Source organism: Catharus ustulatus, chromosome 2 (genome assembly GCF_009819885.2).
Source record: "Catharus ustulatus isolate bCatUst1 chromosome 2, bCatUst1.pri.v2, whole genome shotgun sequence".
NCBI lineage: Eukaryota > Metazoa > Chordata > Aves > Passeriformes > Turdidae > Catharus > Catharus ustulatus.
The window spans coordinates 97,982,784-97,994,700 of record NC_046222.1 but is presented as its reverse complement, the minus strand read 5'-3'; the positions used below and the strand labels follow the sequence as shown (position 1 = coordinate 97,994,700).

The window sequence follows — 11,917 nt, the reverse complement described above, 5'->3', positions numbered from 1 at the left end:
GCTGAATGTATGTATAACCAGTGTATATGATTATATCTAGATGCACCTAGATACACATATGTATATATTTATATATGATCTTGAATGTGTGTGTATCTTTCTCTCAAGGAATTTGACTCTTGCAGTGAAAATGCTCAAAAGTCTGATAAATGTGTCTGGTTTCAAATTTGAAAACAAGGCTTTTAAATTAATTCCTTAACACACTTCGTGCTAATGTTAGCTCCTGCATAGTAATAACGCTTGCTATGTGTATACAACTGTTAGTCTGTAATGCTTGTCAGTCACTAAATTAACTGTGACTGCACAGTAACTTGAAGGTGCTGCTGTACAGCTGGCACTGGTGGCCAAGGTCCTCTCATTCTCCAGGGGTGAAGGTGGTATTTCTTAGAAGAAATACCTCTCTTCATTTCTTCCCTCTCGTTGCTGGTGTTTTCTGCTTCTTGGCCTCCTTCCCCTGGATTCACATGCTTTTTAGCTTGTTTAGCTTTTACCATTTATGCTTCTTGGGCCTTGGGCAGAATGCCCTTCCTGTTTCCTTCCATGTGCTTATTTTGGTCTGTATCTTGTAACTTTTGTCATTTGTATGCCTCCAAAATGCATCTGTGCTGACTGGATGACATGTTTGTACATAATGTTGGGTTGTGCCATGCAGCAATTAGTATTACAAAGTATTTGCATGATCAGCATTCTGCTATTTAAGTGTGCTTGCATTTGGGGTTTGGGCAGGCTAATATTAATTACACTTTTCTACTTCAGCTACACTAGCCAAAAACCTTGCTTTTTGTTGTTAATTTCAATAAAGAAAGAGAATCATCTCAGATGGCTGGAAGTTCAAGAAACATTTAACTTCAGGATGGTAATCTCTCTAGGCAGAGAACCAGATTTGGTGGGTCATTTTTTGATGTCATCATTTGGTCAACGCAGGGATGCTTCCCTTTCTCTTTATTCCATCACAGGTCTTTCTGTGAAGCTGGTCCTGGCTGGTTGTTCTGAAGCTTTGCAGGCACACAATCCACAGGGAATTTGTTCAGCATATTCCTGTGCTGTGGTTGTAGGGCTGGCAGGAGTGTGAGCTTGTGCCACTGCATTGCCCAGCTCGGTGCAAGCTGGAGATACAAAATACAGTCAAGCAGAGAGTCTGCCCCTGCTAGAGCACCAAGGGAAGAGTTCTGGGTTTTCTTGGAAATATTTTAATGTTCTGTTCGTAGACATCATTTAACCAGTTACTGTTTTGTTACCAAAAGTATTTTATTGTTTTCCATGTTATTTTGGAAAGATTACAGGGGGAGACTTGTGTTCTAAGAAGGATATAAAATTGATTTTCATTGTCTCTTAGAACAAAGGCAAAGCCTCACTGTAAAAATTGAAACAGGAAACGCCAGGGGAAAAAAGAGGTTTTATATGTGGAAGTACTTTCTTACTGCTTTTGAAATGCAGAATTTTTCTAAAAAAAGGCTCAAATATTATTTGTGGCTTTGAAAGTGAAACATTCCCCTCTAACTGGATTCTGTCTACAAGCTGGCTGGCTGAATGTTGGTGTAGTACAGGAGGTGATCTGTTACATCTTCTCGCTTTCTGAAAAGTCCAGGCAGTGAAGCTGTAACTGGTTTTTTTTATGTACAGTGTTTATTCTCTGGCTGGAGCATCCTGGACTTCAGGTAACATAAACATACTATAGACACAGAGCAATCCTGTCTCTTTGTATTATATGTGGTACAGTCAGACTTCTTAGATTAATTTAAAGATTTAGTGTTATTTCAGCATCGTCCAGATTACTCCAAGTAACCCAACTCACCATTGCAATACAGGGCTATTTTACTGGGTAAAACAAATAAAGCCATCACAAAAACAACAAAACACCAAACAAACAAAAGCCCCAAACAAATTGCAGCCTCTAGTTAAATGAGTGGTTTCCTGGAGGTAACTGGATGTTACAGTCTTACCAGTCAGTTTTATTAGGTTATATACATAGAGGTAAGTGGTACAGTGAAATCTGTGAGCTAGAGGACAGATTTCAAGTTCACTTCTTTTGAAGCCATTGATTTGTCAACTAAAAAAATCTGACTCGACTGACTAGTGCAAAAAGCCAATGCATTGGGATAGAGATAATTTTAATACATTTTTATACATCCTATACAAGAGAGATTGAAAATTTAATTACTTGCTAGTATTTCAGAGTATTGATTTCCTTTTCAAGCTATCTGATTTCTCAATAACCAAGATTCAGTATCATACATCAATTATTTATTATGGTTTGAAAAGTGATTGAAAAGGATCGTTTGAGTCTATACTTATCTTTTTTGAAGGCACAGCTGCACCCTTTGGGGCAAACTTGTTTTGTACAAATATTTGCATGAAGGCAGCAGCATCCTGTAGCCATGAAATATTAAGCTATGTACACTGAGATAATCTTCATCTTTACACACTGAGAGTAGGATCTTGATTTTTAGCTCTATAGGCCAGCTTGCAGTAGAAAATGTCTCTTTGCACTGTAATTTATATGGGAAGCATAGTGAGAAAATAAATATAGATGAATGTGATAATAGTTAAGTTTGCTTTTCATACATTTTTCGTAAGTGTCTCTATTGCTGCTCAGTCTTCTATTTTCAGTTTAAATTCCACTTTTCCTTCGTACGGATCGTAAACATTATCAAAGGTAATTCCAGCTCCAATGATTTTGCACACTATTTTAAGTTCTACATTCTTCGTAATGTTGAGAAATTTCACAGCTACCAAGGGATTGCTGTAGCTGGGCTAGGAGGAGAAATAAAAAAACAAAAAAATTAAAAATACTTAAATTTTACACTACCAGTTTAAAAATGAGGTGTTGAAAATAGTCTCTCCAGTTGTCAAAGGATTGCATAGGATGTTTCACCTTACATAAAGGGAAAGAGAAGTTAAATACAGAGGCACCCACCTGAGCCTTTTTCCCGTAGTAGGGGAAGTAGTGCAGGTTGAAGGTGCCATTCACGGGGTAGTAGTCCACCTCCAGCGGGCGAGACTCCTCTCCCTGTTTGTAAAACAAGAGGAAGAAGCTCTGTGGGTGAGGAAACCATCGACCAGCCAAGGGAAGTGTTTTAGGGCTGCTAAGTGTGTGTTAAAGCTCAGGTTCAGCAGGCTGTTAAGCACCAGTCTTGTTTTTCCAATAAAAGTGGGAATCTCCCGCTGTTACTATTGCCAAGAAAAGCAGGCAATTGTCCTTTGAGAGCAGCTGGGAATTCAGTGACTTGGACCTGCTGAGAGCCTGGGGGAGCTGCACTGAGATGTGAAAGTCACTACAGGGAGCTGAAAGCAAACTGCAAATGTTCTCTGCAGCACGAAAATGCAAATTTTCAGGTGATTTAAAAATAAAGCAAACTTGGAGGGTTTTTCCTTAGCGTGTTAGCTGGTGCAAGAACTTGTGCAGAACTGAGAATATTCCAAGTATTTGGGATCTGATTTTCAGAGCTGCTGGGGTGTTTTTTCTGGTCACCATTGCACTTTCTTGCTCTCAAAGCTGCAGTGCTTGAAATATGTGAGACCTCATACTCTTACCACATATGTGCAGTTCACCCTTGGTGCAATGCCCCTGCCAGGGTAAAACTTGATAATCTGAAAAAGAAAACACATTTGGTCATCTTGGAAATTGTTTTGAGATAAAACTGAGCAATCAATTATTTGAGAGCTGATCTTCAAAGGATGCTTAATATGTTCTTGTGTAAGACTCTCTCAAACAAATCATCTCATTTATGTAGGTGAAAAACTGTTGTAGCTGGATATTTAGGAAGCAGGACTCTGCATTACCTGGGATGAACACTGCTGATAGGCTCTACTCTGGCCAGAGCAAGTAACACTGCACCTCTGAGTCCGGTTCATTTACCCACCCTTACCACCTGCCCTTGCTGATCCCCAGGCAGCCAGGGGTCTCTTAAAGCTGTTAATTGTGTGTCAGTAAAGGAAAAGCTGAATAGCCATGCTTTTGATCTTATTCTTCTTAGAAGAACTTGGTTTTGGCAGAAAAACCCTTGAGTTGGTTTGGTCCTACAAAACTAGTGGGGTTGCATCCTGTAGAGGCAAAAGTGAAAGGAGGTGAAGTCCCCTGGTCCACATCTTTTCTCTGCTGGGGATGGCACCCAGTCTTGCTAAAGAAGGCTTTTTTATAAAAAACTTCTTTCACCAGCCAGGATCAGGGGCACTGCTCCCCTCTTGGTTAGGGAAATTTCAGAAATGCCTGAGGTGCAAGCCAAACAAAAAATGCAGTGGTTTTGTCTATCAGAAACTGGAGGGGGATTTGAGCTCTTCGCTTTCTACCAAAACTGAATCAGAAGGCTCAGAATTTTACCCAAAAACAAAGTGCTTATGCCGTTGCCTACATCCTGAAAAAAATTAAAGCATTGAAAATTCCCTTTATTCCTCCAAAAAACGTGTTGGCTGTTTTCCCTGGGAAAAATATCTGCCAGGTTTGAATTTTGGTTTTATAGGTTCTACTAAAGATTTTCTTTGCTGCCTGGAGAAATAAGATATCACCTCTCTTGAAACCACATCAGTTACTGTCACATCCTGGTGCCTCAGCTGAAGGCGCTTGGCTGTGGGATTGCAAAACACTTCTGGTGCTGTGGGATGAGAGCCCTACAGAGGCACTAAACTAAACTAAACTAAACTAAGCTGTAGAGAGTCAGTTCAGAGATCACTGCCCCTTGTTACTTTTGTAGGAATGCTGAAAAAGGATTTCCCTGGTAACTCTAGAGCTCTGACACATGATTTTTGTTTCCCAGTAGAAAGCAGAGTTTAGAACCCATGGCAGCAGAGACACAGCAGCTCCCCACTGGAGACTCAAGCTACTCTTAATTTTTTCTGCTCAGCACCTTGAACTTGTACTTACCCTGTTCATTTTTATAATAAAACAGGGTTTTCCTTCTGGGTATCCAAAAGTTGGGTCTGTGATGCCAGAGCAGTTTTGAAGCATGTCTGAGGTAAATTTGCAGGATAGTTTTGTTTTATTCGGGCCATCAAAGGTCTCCTGGATGAAGTAGGTATTATTGGTGCAGTTGATGTTCAGATGCTGAGCAGCTGGTGTATATGCTAGATGTGTGAAGGAAAAAAAGGAAAAAAAGCTTTTCATATGCAAATTATACATCCCAACATCAGGCTGGAGATTCTATTATGGAAGACTGTACTTCAGGTGAAGTTGGGATTAGATGGAACAGGGAAAGCTTAAACTGTATAGGGGTTTGCTTCAGTTTTGTTGTGTGGGGGTTTTTTAATATCTAAACAAAGCAAAAGATAAGGGAGCAAATTAAGACCAGCAGCTTGTGTCGATAGCTCCATATAAAGTCAACTTCAAATATAACTTTTCTCAATATGTGTGTGAGAAACATGAAGAATTACAATGTTATGGCTCAATAGGAATATAAATGTGCTAAGACATGAACAGGCAAATGGAGCACATAACCTACTTTGACTGTATTCCCTGAAGACACCATGCTTTATGAGATTTATTTTGGCACTTTGATGCTTGTAGTCATAAACAAATTAATTAGAATAATTTACATGAGACTAATTTTGTGACCTTTTGTCCTCCCTCTTCCTTCAGATTTTCTATTAGTCTATTTTATTAAGGCTGTTTAGGATTAAACAAAGTAAAAACCCTGAAGCAGAGCCTGGATTTTAATAGATGTGTACATAAGTTTGATTTATAGATTCATGAGGTGATTTGCTCATCCCTTTCAGAAGATGCACTTTCCACTCAAAATCTGTGATTTGCAAAGGACAAATGTAAAATGGAAGCCCTTACTTAAGGTCCTCAGACCTACAATGGGAGATAAGGCAGCACCTTTTTTTCAGCATTACACAAGAAGCTTCATTTTTACCTGTCAGAAAAGTGTGAAGAGTTGTCACTAGACCTTCCCAGGTTTTGTTGTCAGATACGTTGTAATAAATTTGTAGTCCTCTAGACCCATAAACATCGGGTCGTATGGTTACACCTTCAGGAGGAGAAAGGGGAAGATAAAGCACAGGAGAGGTGCCAGACACAGACTTCTTTATTTAAATTGACTGTAAGAATTATGCTGTATCGAGACTCATTGTAAATGTAGAAGATCCTCCACCCTTTTTGGGGAGGATTTAACCATGTTAGCAGAAACCACCTCAGCCTTGAGCTGTTCCACCAAAACCCTAAAGCCTGTGCTGCTGCTGAATTATTTTCTTTTCACATATATCCATGCTGTTACAAGAACAGCTTGTAAAATCATCCCAGCAATTGCACTGGATTTCCCCAGGACTTGTTAGCAGTAACAGTCAAGTTGGGTTAAAGAAACAGATCATATGGCAGCATAAGAAACAGCTTTTGAAAAAGCCACACATAATACATCACAGGAATTATTTTCCCAGCAATCACCAAACTTGCTGAATACTGGCAGTGGAAACTTCAAAATACAAAAGCACCTAACAGAATAATTTTTGGAGCTACTTTTTTTCCCTCCCATTGTGGAAACCAGCCCTTGGGCTGTGAAATTTTAGCAGTGCACTGATGGTCTCTGAGCGTCTCATGTAAATCTGTATTCCTAATCCCACATCTTTGTCTTATTTTTACTTCTTTGACTACTGGCACAGCACATCTTACTGGGAAGGTATTCCTGCTTTCCCAGGGACTTTCCATGGTGCTGGTAAGTGTGGAAATACCCACCCAGGCTGCTTGCCCCATCACCTCTACATCTTGCTGGGCACCCCAAAGCCCTCTGTGGTGCTTGGGGGTTTGGAGTAGAACCTGGGACTTTCCCAGGGACTGACCTCTGCCCATGGGGAGAGGAGGTGACATGCTACAAGGCAGACACTGATCATCCCAATAGCAAGATGAAATAAATGAACACATACACATATTTTCATATCATATATTCATAAATATATGGATATATAAGTATATTCATATCTCAATATGTAAATAAATGTACCAGATTTTTTTTGAAGGCTGAAAAGACTTAACTTTCAGAGGTTAAACTTTGCAGGGATTGTATGGGCAGAATTGACCCGATCTGTCTGTCCATGTTGGTCTCCCCTCAGCCCTGGGCTCTGCCAATGCCTCTCAGCCAGCCCAGCCCTAAGCAGCTGCTACGGGACCCTGGCAGTACCTGGGGATTTCAGCTGGTCTTGGTAATCCGGCTCGTAGGGATTAATTGTCCTCATTAAACAATAAATGGAGAGTGCGAACACTCCCGACATCACCACGTAGAAAGCCACGTAATAGAGACTGATCCACACTGTGGAAAAGAACAAGGGCAGAATTTCAAATTTTGAGCAAGGCGGTGCACTGCTCTCTCTCTGCAGCAGGATGATCCTGGCAGCAGCAGCTGTCTCCTTTCCACCTTCGTCCCCAGGGAAGTTCTCCCTGTAAAGGGACAGGTGTTTTGGAGAATTTTCTCTACACTCAAAAACTATTCTTATGGAAAAAAAATTGTATAGTTCTACAAGGATTTTTGAAGGGGTTGGTGCTGAGCTCAGATTATTTAAAGCTTAAAGGTTATGTGGCATCTTGAAGTAATTTCAGATATTAAAACCATTTCTCTACTTATTACACATGGACTGAGCAACACAGATAATGAGGTCTTTTTTTCACAAACCCAAGTTGCTCCTTGTGTTATTTGGATGACAGATGACAGTACTTCAGGAGTGATGGTTTTAGACCCATATTATTTCACTGCCTTATACAGGTGAAATCACCACCAACAAAATGTGCCATCTTGCTGCTTTATTCTTGCTGTGAGATAATGCATGATTGATGTTGTGTTTCTGTCTGTATGTGCATAAAGTGACTTACACATGTCTGGTGCTGTGCAAGCAGCCAGTGGTTGTTTTGGAGGGATGCTGTTAGAAACCTCTACTTGTAATTGTAGGTGCCTTGTAGCACCTTCTTCTCTACCAGCTGGAAAGGCTCACATTTCATCATCTGTAAAATTCTGGTTTTAGGAGCACCCAATAAACTACATGCACAGGCAGGAAAAAATCACCTAGAAATTTGCAGTTACTCCTACAGTCTATGGGAAGAGTATGGATCTTCATTACAATGGTCCTGGCTGCCCTTCCCAGAATGTGGATCATTATAGACACAAGTTTGGCTGTGGGAAGGGAGGATCAGCTGAAATACTTGCTAATACAAAATACATGCTGGTATGAAATACCAGCTAATATGAAATACAAGCTAGCATACAGTGATAAGAAAAAGATCTACTGAGCAGATAATAATTCAGAAAGGAAATTCAGAAAAAAAAAAAGCCTTGTTTCCAAAGAATTGGAAAAACTCACTAATTAAGCAAATTCCTCCATGTATCTGAACCCCCTTTTAATTAATAATGTCAAAACCACACTGTAGCCATCACCCCTAGCTAATAGTAAGTTTCCTGTTAATGTGTTAATTTTTCTCCTTTTGAAGTATTTGGTTCAAAACCACTTTGAAGTCATACATTTGCAGGGACTACATGGATCAGTGTTTTGATCTACTTGATGCAGCTCATATTGCTGCCCAAAAAGTGTCTGAGAAGCACCTATGAGAACTGCTGGCTTCAACACATCTACATTGTGCCCACTCATTAGGACAACATCCCCTCCCCACAGTTTTTAAGTCTGCCAGAAGGAAGAGAAGAGTCTTCCATGTGGAAACCTACCCCAGTTAATTAAGGACCTCCCCAGGAAGAGCTTTGTTTCTGGATTCCAGACAAAACGACGGAAATCTGCCATGCGTTCGCTGCAGGTCTTCTTTTCATTTAAAGTTGCCATTTTCTCAGAAAAATTCCCAAAAATGTGTCCTCCTTGGAAACTAAGAAATTCAACTGGTGCCCAAACAGTCAACCAAGAAAAAGACTTTGGGTTTTATACCTTCTTCTCCACTGAAGGTCACCAAGATTGCTTCCTGTGCCAATGAAAGCCACTGCTCACCACTATCAACCTTTATAAAGAGTGTTGATAATGCTGGCAAGGGAAAGTTTGTTCCTATCAAATGCCCTTCCCCTTTCTCTCGACTGCCTTAGCAGGTCAGCAGAGTTATGCATTTTGCGAAGTGCCAGTAGGGTTTGCGATAGACTCGGTGTGATAGCAGTTATCAGAGCAGATAAAGCAATGGAGAACTTTTTTCTCTCTGGGTTTTCTTTTGTTTTCCTTTTTTTCCAGGTAACCTGCAAGTAGTAGATACAGTTATCCCACTAAAATGTGTAGTCATTTGTTAGAACATAGGGTATTGCAGGCTGAATGGTTAGAAAATAAGTAATTGCTTGTTAAATATGCAATTACTTTTGGAAACTATTTGCAAGCAGATGGAAGACAAGAAGATGGTTGGGATTTACTAAGGGTGCACCACATCCTCCAGTCTGTGAGACAAGTAGACTGGTCAGCATGGAGGCTTTCCAATCCCATTCACCCAGTCTGACATCAGCAGAGCTGGTGACATAGCAGCCAGGTGGGGAACTGTGCTTTGGCTTGGGAAGGGCCAGGGGATGACAGCTGGGACACAGTGCAGCACTCAGCACGTGGACATCCAGCTGCAACCAGGATGGAGTGGTGCCCCTGACAGTGGGACACAGCCTGCTCAGTCCAGCCAGAATCATACAATCACAGAATGGGTGGGAAGGGACCATAAAGATTAGTTCCAGCCCCTCTGCCCTGGACAGGGACACTTTCCACTAGACCAGCTTGCTCAGAGATCCATCCAACCTGGCCTTGAACACTTTCAGGGATGGGGCATCCACAGCTTCTCTGGGCAATCAATTTCATTGTCTCATCACCTTCACAGCAAGTAATTTCTTCCTAGCACCTGCTGTCCTTCAGCTTAAGGCCATTACCTCTTGTCCCTGAGCATGCAATAGGTTTTCCATGTTTCATATCACAAAAACCCCTGGTGGGCTCCCCTCCCCTCTTCCAAGATCCAGACCTGGGAACACATGCAAAAACATTATGGACTTGTCCCCTGTCCTCCTCTGTTTTGCAGCAACCGAGATCATGAAGAGAGAAGGGCCATCAAGAGCAGAACCTTCGTAAGTACAAGAGCTCTGAGTGTAGAAGTTTCCCATCGGGAACCTGGGGATTTTCCACCACCTTACAAACAAGCTGACTTGGAATCTGGTGACTTGCCAGAGGCTTGGCATGGCTGAGCCATGGGCAGCATCCATGTGCAGCTGTGGCAAATCTGGGATTCTCCTGGAAAGTTAGGGCATGAGTGAAAATGAACACTGCCTTCCTGAAGCGGTTTATCAAGGTAGGATGGAGCAATAACTATTCTATGGGCTCTGTTGAAGGGCTTACTGCAGTAATTTGTCAGGACACTTGTTACTGACCACTGGGCAACTCTTCATGGCCCCACAGGAGGGCTGGTCTAAGCTCATTCTTGCTTTACAGTCCATGAGGATTCATCCAGTGCCCCCTTTCCTCACCTGCCCCTGCAGGGCTGCCCATCAGCAGCCATCCCTGCCACAATGCCCTGGCATTGTGGCCACTGCAGCCAGCTGGTCCCATTGCAGTGCCAATCCCTTGACCCAGAACCTTTTGTTGTGTTTAATGTACCCCGAACTGCTCGAAGAGGGACTAATGTTTGCTTTCCTGGGCCGGTTTTTAATGCCTGCACCACTGACCTTGGGCTGGCTACTGAAGGGAAGGACAGCTGGCAGGGAAGGTCACACAGGAGAGGGAAGGTTGCTCAGGAACATGGAGTGGCACAAGGCTGGAGGTGAGACCTGTCCTGCACAGCACAGCCCAGGCATGGTGGTGGGCAGGGCTAGGCAGGATCCATTACACTCTTTCTCTCTCGCTGACCAAGGCACCAGCAAGACAAAGCCTGGGCTCAGGGAGACCAAGAGGCTCCAAAAGAACCCAATGGAGAATGTGTTTGCAAGGGTCACACTCCTGTGGCCAGAGGTAGCTGAATGATACGTACAAACAGGGAGGTGAAGCCCCTTCCTCTTTGCACGGTTTGCACAATTAGCAACTTGAGCAGCTTGAAGGCCACTTTTGCAGCACTGTGCCTAAAAGGTTAGATCCAGGCTGAGACATTATCCCTTGGAGATGTTGTCCTGAGAAGACCTGTGTGCCAGCACTCCTTGGCACACCAGGCCTGGCTTTATCCCAGGCTCCTTACATGTCACACCAGCTTGAACTGCTCTAAGTTCACCCAGCGCTGACTGGGACCTCAGTGTCAATGTCAATAAAACATTAACTTTGTTTACTCGTGATAAGGGCACTTATAGATTCCTTCCTCTGGTGGAGGCAGTGCAGGAGGTGGTGGTGGGGAATACCAGGAGGGACAGGTCACTGCCTGGAGCCTCACTGGAGTGCTGCCAGCACTGTGATGGGGCTCAGCCTGCTGGGTGCTTCTGTGATGCTGCCTCTCCAAGAACCAGGATTGCAGCCTGCTTCTGAAGGAGGTGTTCATCCCAAGATGCCTTGGTGACTCCCCAGTGTGCAGCACAGACTGCATCAGCTGGGAGAGAATCCATCCTGGTATAGCAAGATGTGGGGGAGGATCCCACGGGCTGCCTCCCTCAGGTACCTGGGGTTGTACACTAGGCTGGCACTGGAAGTTCATCTTCCTTCCCTGGTAGAAATGAGGTTTATGCCTTTGCCTTTGGCCCATGTCTGTCTTCTGCATTAAAAAGTCAGAAGGTGACTGGACATGCAGGCTTTCTCTGCCTTTCTCATGGAGGGGGCAAACATTTCTTTTGAAAGTTTTCTGAAATAAAAAATGTAGTATGTAAGAGAATCCCAGTCCCACAGTGAAGGAACACTCTTTGCACCCAGCTCTCTATCTAGTTTCAGAGTTTGAGGTGTGATTTTTTTTGTGCATGTTATGTTTTTTCCTTTGCTGCATTGTGTTTCAGTAACAATCCCTCTCATTTGCCTCTCTCCTGTATTTTGCAGTTTGACAGAAGAAAACACACTGGCATTTTTTAAGCTAGGGAGC

The 11,917-nt window shown here is 42.6% G+C and overlaps 1 protein-coding gene across 1 annotated transcript; it reads right to left on the bottom strand.

The window, feature by feature from the left end:
* Positions 1 to 2,592: 2,592 nt before the first annotated feature.
* ATP4B (ATPase H+/K+ transporting subunit beta) lies at positions 2,593 to 8,748 on the bottom strand. The gene is made up of 7 exons (XM_042779068.1): positions 8,637 to 8,748; positions 7,107 to 7,235; positions 5,850 to 5,963; positions 4,862 to 5,061; positions 3,535 to 3,591; positions 2,918 to 3,010; positions 2,593 to 2,754 (listed from the first exon to the last, which is right to left on the bottom strand). Exons 1-7 carry the CDS (start codon positions 8,746 to 8,748, stop codon positions 2,593 to 2,595), a joined length of 867 nt encoding a protein of 288 aa, XP_042635002.1.
* Positions 8,749 to 11,917: the final 3,169 nt, after the last annotated feature.

Excerpts from the sequence above, each read along its gene's own strand:
- ATP4B (XM_042779068.1), bottom strand. The coding sequence starts at position 8,748 with ATGGCAACTTTAAATGAAAAGAAGACCTGCAGCGAACGCATGGCAGAT. Across the intron at positions 5,964-7,106 it reads AGACCAGCTGAAATCCCCAG|GTGTAACCATACGACCCGAT; the intron begins GTACTGCCAGGG and ends CTCCTCCTGAAG. Across the intron at positions 3,011-3,534 it reads GGGTGAACTGCACATATGTG|GGAGAGGAGTCTCGCCCGCT; the intron begins GTAAGAGTATGA and ends TTTTACAAACAG.